The 11212-nt window shown below is 43.2% G+C and overlaps 1 protein-coding gene across 1 annotated transcript; it reads left to right on the top strand.

The window, feature by feature from the left end:
• Positions 1–3431: 3431 nt before the first annotated feature.
• Positions 3432–10354, top strand: grk1b (G protein-coupled receptor kinase 1 b). Its single transcript, XM_042309699.1, is given in 9 exon segments — positions 3432–4136; positions 5876–6011; positions 7554–7588; positions 7591–7705; positions 7898–7981; positions 8088–8152; positions 8154–8227; positions 8545–8708; positions 10065–10354. Coding segments are annotated over 9 exon segments (1668 nt in total).
• Positions 10355–11212: the final 858 nt, after the last annotated feature.

Genomic DNA, 11212 nt, shown 5'->3' with positions numbered 1-11212 from the left:
GCAAGTCTAAGAAACGGTAGATCTGTTCTATGTGCACTATTTCTATGCTTTCGGTTCTTACATTTTGTTTTTGCGTCTTTAACTTTCGGTTTTGTACACCAGTTGAAAATACAATATTTTTGGTTATGGAAAATATATTATACAGCGGTTTAGATGGTACAAGAATTCTCGTTACACAATGACCTCTTATTTTCTCACCTAAACTGAAATTAGGCAAACTATTCGAATTTTAGCAACCAGGAAAAGGCGGAGGGGTTTCTGCATATTGCACCTTTTAAAAGGAGTATTAGTCATTACAACTTCCAAAAACAGAGGAGTTACTGTTTAAAAAACCTTATTGCACGTACAGTGCATTAAGAAAGTATTCAGACCCCTTGACTTATTCAAAAAAGTTATTCTAAAACTGATTTGGTTATTTTTTTCTTATCAATCTACTACACACAATACCCCATAATGACAAAGCGAAAACAGGTAAAACATTTATAAAAAAGACAAAATTGAAATATCACATTTACATAAGTATTCAGGCACTTTACTCAGTACTTTGTTGAAGGACTTTTGGCAGCAATTACAGCCTCGAGTCTTCTTCGGTATGACGCTACAAGCTTGGCACACCTGTATAGTTTTCCTATTCTTCTCTGCAGATCCTCTCAAGCTCTGTGAGATTGGATGGGGTGCGTTGCTGCACAGCTATTTTCAAGTCTCTCCAGAGATGTTAGATCGTGTTCATGTCTGGCCTCTGGCTGGGCCACTCAAGGACATTCAGAGAATTGTCCCGAAGCCACTCCTGCGTTATCTTGGCTGTGTGCTTAGGGTCGTTGTCCTGTCCGAAGGTGAACCTTAACCCCAGTCTGAGGTCCTGAGCGACCTAGAGCAGGTTTTCATCAATGATCTCTCTGTACTTTGCTCCATTCATCTTTCCCTCGATTCTGACCAGTCTCCCAGTCCCTGCTGCTGAAAAACACCCCCACAGCATGATGCTGCCAACACCATGCTTCATAGGGATAGTGCCAGGATTCCTCCAGACGTGATGCTTGGCATTCAGGCCAAAGAGTTCAATCTCTTGGTTTCATCAGACCAGAGAATCTTGTTTCTCATGGTCTGAGAGGCCTTTAGGTGCCTTTTGGCGCCTTTTGGCAAGCTCCAAGCGGCTGCCATGTGCCTTTCACTGAGGAGTGGCTTCCGTCTGGCCACTATCAAAAGGCCTGATTGGTGGTGCTGCAGAGATGGTTGTCCTTCTGGAAGGTTCTCCCACCTCCACAGAGGAACTCTGGAGCTCTGTCAGGAGCTCTGGAGCTCAGGAGCTCTGTCAGAGTGACCATCGGGTTCTTGGTCACCTCCCCGACCAAGGCCCTTCTCCCCGATTGCTCAATTTGGCTGAGCAGCCAACTCTAGGAAGAGTCTTGGTTGTTCCAAACTTCTTCCATTTAACAATGATGGAGGACGCTGTGTTCCTGGGGCCCTTCAATGCTGCAGAAATGTTTTGGTAGCCTTCCCCAGATCTGTGCCTCGACACAATCCTGTCTCGGAGCTCTACGGACAATTCCTTCAACCTCATTGCTTGGTGTTTGCTCTGACATGCACTGTCAACTGTGGGACCTTATATAGACAAGTGTGTGCCTTTCAAAATCATGTCCAATCAATTGAATTTATCACAGGTGGACTCCAATCAAATTGCAGAAACATCTCAAGGATGATCAATGGAAACAGGATGCCCCTGAGCTCATTTTCGAGTCACATAACAAAGGGTCTGAAAACGTATGTAAATAAGGTATTTCTGTTTCTTTTAAATTTGCTAAAATTTCTAAACACCTGCTTTCGCTTTGTTATTATGGGTTATTTTGTGTAGCTTGATGAGAAAAAAATGATTGAATCAATTTTAGAATGAGACTGTAATGTAACAAAATGTGGAAAAAGTAAAGGGGTCTGAATACTATCCAAAGGCACTATATGTTTGGGGCAAAGCCTATACACCACATTACTGAGTTCCACTCTCTATATTTTCAAGTGTTGTGGTGGCTGCATCATGTTTAGGGTAATCGTTAAGGACGGGGGAGTTTCTCAGGATTACGAAAGAAACGGAATGGAGCTAAGCACAGCCAAAATCCTGGAGGAAAACCTGATTCAGTCTGCCTTCCACCAGACACTGGGAGATGAATACGCCTTTCAGCAGGACAATAATCTAAAAACACAAATCTACACGAGTTTCGTACCAAAAAGACAGTGAATGTTCTTGACTGGCCGAGTTACAGTTTTGAAAATCTATGGTAAGACCTATGGTAAGACCTGTCTAGCAATTATCAACAACCAATTTGACAGAGCTTGAAGAATTTTGAAAATCATGTGTAAATGTTGCACAATCCAGGTGTGGAAAGTTCTCAGAGACTCACAGCTGTAATCGCTGCCAAAGGTTCTTCTACAAAGTGTTGACTCGGGGATGTGAATACTTATGTAAATGAGATATTTCTGTTCTTCGTTGTCAATTAATTTGCAAACATTTCTAAAAACATGTTTTTCCTTTGTCATTATGGAGTATTGTGTGGAGATGGTTGAGAAAAAAATCATTTAATACATTTTGAAATCCGGCTGTAACACAACAAAATGTTGAATTTAAGTCAAGGGGTATGAATACTGAAGGCACTGTTTGTCTAAGCAACTGTTAGACAATTGAACAAAAACCTGTTCATGATAAGATGATTGAGTCAGTTTTGCACCAAAATAGATTGTGCAAATTAGAAAGCATTCAAATACTACCTGACCAACACTGCATACATATTGAAGGTATCAAAAAATGTGATTAAATAACATTAATTGCATAACAACTGTGGAACAGAATAGTGAATGTTGTTGAAATAGAGTAGTTTGGGTAACACATTCTTCTTGCTTAAAACCTATCCCACTCCACTGCACTTTTAAACATGATTGAGTTTGCCAATTAACCACATGTCAGTTGCAGCAGATCAAAACTGAGTTATTAACAGAGATAGTGTTAATTGGCTTTGGGAGATTCAGAACCCAAAGACATAATTAAAGATCTACAATTCTTCACTGGCATGGTTCAAGACAAGGTAATAAATGGCAGATTGAAATTTGTCTTGTTCTGAGGAAAGCTACATTTAGGCAAGCAATGTGATTGGTTAAGTTTAGGGAAGTAATCCCAATTGGTTAAGGTTAGGGTCGGGTTAGATTTAGGCAAGCAATGTGAGTGGTTATGGTCAGGGATTGGGTTAAGTTTAGGCAGAAATCCCAATTGGTTAACTTGAGGGTTAAGGGTAGGGATAAGGTTAGAAAACAAATACCACACCGGAAATTGAACCAGTGACCTTGTGTATGGCAATCAGTGTGTTCTTCATAACCTTTAGATCAATTAAATAAATGCAAAAGATTTAACTCATTTTTTCCTCTACCATGTACTAGGTGGAGGTCCAGCCATGGATATGGGTGGTCTGCAAAACATTGTGGCCAACTCGGCCTATGTGTCAGCCCGTGGTATTGTCGATGGCATGGCGGCGTCGACCATGCGTGACAAGAAGTTTCGTACCAAGCTCAACCTCCCGCACATCAAGAAGAGCGAGCACATGAAGACCACGGTGGACTCCGGCTTCGACAGCATGTGTGTCAAGCAGCCCATTGGCAAGCGGCTCTTCCAGCAGTACCTGGAGCGTGATGCAACCCACAAGAATGCCTGTGAACTCTGGAAGGACATCGAGGATTACAACATCACCCAGGAGAAGTACCGGGTGTAGAAGGCCCAGAAGATCATCAACAAGTTCTACGAATCCAAGTCCAAGATCTTTTGCAGCTTCCTGGAGGAGAAGGCTGTGACACGCGTCAAGGAGGACCACAAGAACATCCGCGGAGACCTGTTCAAGGACAGCGAGCAGCAGCTTTTAAAGCACCTGGAGGCCAAGGCTATGTCCGGCTTTAAGAACAGCATGTACTTCCTGCGTTACATCCAGTTCAAGTGGTTGGAAGCCCAGCCCATTGATGAGGACTGGTTAATGGACTTCAGAGTGCTGGAGAAGGGAGGGTTTGGGGAGGTACACGCCTGCCAGATGAAGGCCACAGGCAAGATGTATGCCAACAAAAAGCTGGACAAAGAAACATAAAGGCTGAAGAAACAAAAAGGCTACGAGGTAAAAAAAAAAAAGAATCACTCCCTTGTAGTGGCAGTTACTTGAATGAAGTGAATCAAACGTAAACTTGAAACCTCCTCTCACCACTGTAGCCCTAAACTCTGTGTCCAACAAACAAACAACCAATCAATCAATCAATCAGTCAATCACACAGCTTTTTCACACTTTTTTCTTAAACATCAACACAGCAAAATCCACATGTTAAACACAGTCAGGTCGAAAAGCTGAAAGAGAGTTCTAGTGATTGAGTCAAGACTGCCCAAGCTATGTGACGTGAGGGTCCTTTTCTTATACATCAACAGAACACCTACCTAGTAAAGCACATGGACACAGCCAGCTACAGGTATAAAAGGGGCACAGGAGTAATTTATCCATTTAATTATCCTTTATTTAACCAGAGAGGTCACATTGACCTCATTGACACTCTACAAGTGAGGCCTAGTCAGGAAAGCAGCATACAGTACATTGTAAACACAACATAAATCAACAATGAATGGAAGCTAAAAAGGTGCACAGTTCAAAAGAAAGCTTAAAACAGCAGGCTTTTTAAAAACATGTGCAATTCGTGATCAGTAGCCATCTAAACTGTGATTTAAAAGCATCTATTGGAATTAAATGATCTAGTTTCCGGTCCTTATGAAAAGTGTTCCAAGATGTACTAGTTAGTGAAACAAGACCAGGCAGCTATGTGAGTGCAGCCGAGAGAGATTTAGATCACCATAATCAAGGGCAAGAGGCTTGTGTCTCTGTGAGAGACCCCAGGTGTAAAGCAGCTCAGAGCAACCAGACATAGAGAGCCAGTGTCCCTGGCATTAGCCCTCCTGCTTGTCTACGCATTAGTGGGTCGTGGAGATTAACCTTTTGCTCAAACCAGGCTGACTCGGGCCTGAAAAGTGGAAACCATATACTTCACACAGTACAGTAGGATATAGCAGGTGTGTGTGTGTGTGCATGCGTGTGTGGGTACAAGATATACATTAGTCTGTTGTTGAGGCTACTGCCTGAGGACTCTGGTGTTCTTCTACTAGATTCAGAGCTTTGGGTTGTGGGTGTGTTTGTGTGGCCTGGAAACAGTGTACAGTACTGAAGAGCACAGCAGGTTGGGCCAGAAGCTAGAACCAACACTGATGTAAAACTTTCTGTCTCTCTGCCAAGTAGTAGTCATGACATCCTCTGTTCTCAATTAAGGATTACAGTCATGATACAGTATAGTCAGTCTGCTGATAACCAAGTGGACCCAGCATAAAGTAGCCTCAAGCATCAAATCAAAAGTTATTAGCACGCACACGGCAACTGAACAGCAACATCTCCTATTGCAAAATGATTCCAGCTAACCAACACGGTGTGGTGTAAAAGCAAAATATAATTTGTTATGTCTGCTACTGTATGGCTTAGTTAGTATGACCGCTTATTTGTAATACTTGTGTTAGTATGACAGTATGACTGTGTGATGGAGGTTTCAAGGATCCTATCATGCTATCATCACATCAGTGTTTTTTTCTTTAATTCTCCATGGTATTTTGCCTCTGTCTAGGTTTATGTGTTTCTACTCAGCTTTGGCTGCAATAACCATTCATAATCTACCTTTATTTCTTAGTTTGTAGAACATGGCTATGTTCATATAGAACTGTGAAAGGTTCAAGGTATGGTTATTATCCCATAGGGGATTTTTTTTTAGCAATGTTAGGGTTTTTTCATTTACAGTTGTCTGATTTGTTTCCATGAATGATTTGTATTAGGGAGCGATCGTGGAGAAACGTATTCTGGCAAAGTTGCACAGTCGTTTTATCTTATCGCTGGTGTATGCCTTCCAGACCAAGACTAACCTCTGCCTAGTTATGACCATCATGAACGGAGGACACACGCAAAGACACACGCAGGCCTGATACACACACAAACATGCACACGCACGCACGCACGCACACGCACGCGCGGACGCACGCAAACACAAACACACACACACACACACACACACACACACACGCACACACGCACACACACACAAGATAATAGTTTACTTTCATTGTCAATGCCACTGGCCTGACAGTAGGGCACAGTGTGCCTGCTCCCTGTAATCCCTGTTAAGCAGCCTAAACCAATCAACCTCAGGGCTAATATACAGGCTGGTCTTGAGGTGCGTAGGCCACTACATTAAGACGATGAACTCAGCTCCAGAGAGGGAGACCACTTTAAGCACAGCTTCTCTCATGCATGGGATTGCCCTCAGTCTTAGGCCATTTTATTATTATGACAAGTGTTCACATTACTAACAAAGTACAAATTGTCAAGGCTTTCACAAGGCATTCGTAAAGTACAACATAAGTGTGTTATAGGTAAAGGGTGATATAGAAGGTCATTACATGTGGTGTCATCGGATGGGGCCACAGTGTCTCCTGACCCCTCCTGTCTCAGCCTCCAGTATTTATGCTGCAGTAGTTTATGTGTCGGGGGGCTAGGGTCAGTTTGTTATATCTGGAGTACCTCTCCTGTCCTATCCGGTGTCCTGTGTGAATTTAAGTATGCTCTCTCTAATTCTCTCTTTCTTTCTCTCTCTCGGAGGACCTGAGCCCTAGGACCATGCCTCAGGACTACCTGACATGATGACTCCTTGCTGTCCCCAGTCCACCTGGCCGTGCTGCTGCTCCAGTTTCAACTGTTCTGCCTGTGATTATTATTATTTGACCATGCTGGTCATTTATGAACATTTGAACATCTTGGCCATGTTCTGTTATAATCTCCACCCGGCACAGCCAGAAGAGGACTGGCCACCCCACATAGCCTGGTTCCTCTCTAGGTTTCTTCCTAGGTTTTGTCCTTTCTAGGGAGTTTTTCCTAGCCACCGTGCTTCTACACCTACATTGCTTGCTGTTTGGGGTTTTAGGCTGAGTTTCTGTACAGCACTTTGAGATATCAGCTGATGTACGAAGGGTTATATAAATAAATTTGATTTGATTTACATCTGGTGCATTCCCAAATGTGGCATAGTTATTATGCCACTATGATATCATGACTCTTTGCTTATGACTCATCTACATTAGATAGAGCATTCATACATGTTTTATAAGGCCTATGAAGCCTTTATAAAGCCTCTATTAAATTGTAGTTCATTTAAAGTGGGACCCTCATTGGTCTACGATCACATATGTATTTTTTATATTATTTGTGGAATACTTAGGAACAGATTTCCCGAATTAGCTGCATTCCTGGTGATTTTACAGTATTTTCTTTACCAAAAACGATGTATTCATTTTTGACTGAAAACTTTGGGGGGGCAAAAGAAAATCACTTGTGGGCGGGTTTTTGCCCGCGGGCCGCCTGTTGCCGAACCCCTGCACTACAGTATCATGTCTCTTGCTACTCTGTTCAACTCTCCCCCTGTCCCCGATGACACCCTGTCACCACAGGTTTCACATACTGTATACAACGTGGACGAGAAGAACCCTGGTTTCTCGATGAGACGAGAGCTTGTTTCTACTCAGCCCAGATCATCGTGGGTATGGAGCATCTTCACCAGCACAGGATCATTGACAGGGATCTGAAACCAGAGAATGTGCTGCTGGATGATGCAGGTGGGCACACACTGTGCCCCCCATAAGCATTATAAGTGTGCCCATGGAACCATAGTGGGTGCCACTTTTTCACCTTAATTTCTCCCTGGGCCTATCAATAAAGTTATATTCTAATATTCTACTCTATTCTCGTTGGAGAAGAAATTTTTGCTGTCTAGAACTGTTTTCATCCCCACTTGCTCTTCTGCTCAGGACATGTGCGTCTGTCTGATTTGGGTCTTGCTGTTGAGCTTCCGCCTGAAAAAGACAAAACTAAAGGATATGCAGGCACAGCAGGTATGTGGCAAACATAAGGCCCTGGTCAAAAGGAGTGTCCTATAGAGGGAATAGGGTTCCATTTCAGACGCAACCTATGTTCACACTAATCTGTGGTTCTTCTCAGGCTTCATGGCTCCGGAGCTGATTGAGCATAAAGAGTATGACTACACTGTGGACTATTTTACCCTGGGGGGTCACCCTGTATGAGACGATCCAGGCCAAGGGCCCCTTCAGAACCAGAGGAGAGAAGGTAATAATGGAACTGTTGGGATGTGAGCCCCAGTCTCCTGCTTGGGAACATAATGGCTTAACCAATAGACCACCAGAGGAGCTGTTAGTCAGTCAGGCCACATTCAGAAAACAAATGTCCAACACCAATATCTAAAGGGTGTGCATTGATGCTGAAAACCTAAAAGTAGCTTAGATATACTATATGAAAAAATGTGGTTATAATTTCATTATTACATTATCAAGCATTACATTACATTACATTACATTATCAAGCATTACATTATCAAACGTGTTACCAAATACTTTTTAGCTGATGGAAATGGTTTCTTCATTCCTCTGACTCCGCCCAGGTGTAAAACACGGTGAATCTTAAATGATGCAGTGGCGCTCACAGACAAGTTCTGCAAAAACGGCAAGGCTATCTGTGAAGGCCTGATGGAAAAAGATCCGGTAAAGCGTCTCGGCTTTAAGAACAACTCCAATGCCTCCCACAATTATGTCAAGTTGGCTGGATGTCCTTTGGGTGATGGACCATTTTTGAGCAGTGTTGCAGTTCTTGACACAAACCGACGTGCCTGGAACCTACTACCTTACCCCGTTCAAAAGCACTTCAATCTTTTGTCTTGCCCATTCACCCTCGGAATGGCACACATACACAATCAATGTCTCAATGGTCTCAAGGCTTAAAAATCCTTCTTTAACCTGTATCCTCCCTTTGATCTACACTGATTGAAGTGGATTTAACAAGTGACATCAATAAGGGATCATATCTTTCACCTGGATTTACTTGGTCAGTCTATGTCATGGAAAGAGCAGGTTTCCTTAATGTTTTGTACACTCACTGTACAGTATATAGGTATAAGAAATACAAATGGCACCAAACTCGGAACCACTGGCCAGCTACTCCATTTATGTTAACAGACTGTCACAAGAGACCACAGCACTACAGCACAAACATACCAAAATCCACAAAGAAATGCGTTGAATATTGAGTAAACGACTACATATTTGGTCAATTCAATTGTTTTGTTTTTGTTTTTTAAACAGTTTAAGGTGGGGATTCAATTCAACCGCGCTTTGTTTGCAATGCACCTTTTAAATACACTGTTTCTGTAATGAACACGAGGGAGAGCTGGTTTCAAGCACAGGACACAGCAGGTGTTTAATGTAAAGGACCACAGGAGGAGGCAGGTAGCTGGGTCCAGGGGCAGGCAGAAGGTCATACACAGGGGGTCCAAAAGGCAACAGTACAGGCAGGGAAAAGGCTAGTAACGTCGTCCGGGTGATCAGGCAATAGGTAGATAACAGGAAATCTGATAGGCTAAGGTACAGGCAGGGAATAGGCAAAAGCCGTCGTTATTAAGGCAGGCAAAAACTATCATACACGGGAGGAGTAAATGTCGGGGAAAACAGAGCTCCGAAGAGAAGTGTCTCACAAACAAACAATACCTCACAAAGAAGGGGTGCAAAGAACTGAACTAAATAGTGTGTGATAATGACATACAGGTGTGTGAACAGGTGATCAGAATTCTGGTGATTGGGATCTGGAAAGTGAGCTGCGTTCAGGGGATCTATGTGCGTGAGAGTGTGAGGTGAAAAGTGGGCTGGAAAATGAGCTGCATTCAGGGTATCTACGTGTATGAGAATGTGAGTTGGAAGCCGACGTTACAGTTTCCATGTTCGCGGAGACTTCATTCACGGTTAACGCTGCATATGTCAGCTCAATCAGAAATTGCCTTTCAATTTTAAGCACGCTATAATGCGGATCTACCGCTGATCAGGCTGAATCCAGACCCAAACCTGATAACTGTAACATGATGAACTACAATATCCATAATGCATCTACTCTCTCCTCCTCCCCTCTCCTCAGGCATGCTGCCCGCACCGTTCGTTCCAAACCCCAAGGCGGTGTATGCCAAAGACATCCACAAAGTGGGAGCCTTTAGCTCCATCAAGGGGGTGGTCATCGATGCCAAGGACAATGAGTTCAATGACGACTTCTCTTCTGGCAACGTGCCCATCCCCTGGCAGGAGGAGATGATAGAGACAGGGGTGTTTGGAGAGCTCAACCTCTGGGCGCCAGGGGGCAATCTGCCTGACAACCTGGACCCCAACAAAATTCCTATAGAGTCCAAGGGAGGGGCCTGTGTGCTGTTCTGAGCTCTGAGCCAGTCAAAGTAGTCAGGTATTTATCAAGTGTCTCAGAGTAGGAGTGCTGATCTAGGATCAGGTTCCCCCTCTCTTATTCATTATTATGGGGGGGGGGTGCACAAAATTCTCAACCAACGCGACTGCGCCTACCCATCCTCTATTCACGTCTCAGCGTCTGTGGACTATGATTTACAATTTAGTCTCAATGAATAAAACCCTGCAATGCACTCCTGTATTGCACAGTTATTTGCTTTACGTCAGTTAGTAGCTTTGTAACAGCCCATAGAACAGCTCATAGGGCAGTAGCTTATCCCCTGTTTTTGTAGCGAGATGCAGCTCTATGTACAAGAGCATCCCCTGGAGAGGATGTGATAGGATGCGGTCACAGGATACTAGTCGCAGGACCACCAGGTAAAGGATTGGGGTATACTGTAACACTTCTTTGGAAAAATGCACTAAACTTTTTCCTTGCAATATCCCCGTAATGAGACATAATGTTGTAGCAAACTAATTTAGCCACATCTTTGAACGGCTTCATAAACAAACTGGACCTAAAGCGCAAGTTAAGGACTTCTCCCATGACTTAGATAGTACGGGGTAAATCCACAGAGAAAATGGGAGAGAGAGTGAATATTTTTTATCACTGACTTCTCACAAGGGATGTCATCTTAATCATAACCACTAACCATTTTCAATCTTCCACTCTTCGCCTAGCCCAACCCTTTTATATAGCGTTGGGCTTGTCGAGCTTGGGTAACAGACCTCTAGCTTTTACACAACATACCCCTCCTCCTGACTTAACATAAGGCTAATATAAAATAGAATATATTATAGCACATTAATATATCATAGCACACACTATGTGTA

Source organism: Oncorhynchus tshawytscha, linkage group LG30, assembly GCF_018296145.1.
Source record: "Oncorhynchus tshawytscha isolate Ot180627B linkage group LG30, Otsh_v2.0, whole genome shotgun sequence".
Lineage (NCBI taxonomy): Eukaryota > Metazoa > Chordata > Actinopteri > Salmoniformes > Salmonidae > Oncorhynchus > Oncorhynchus tshawytscha.
This window is presented reverse-complemented; position numbering and strand designations above follow the sequence as displayed.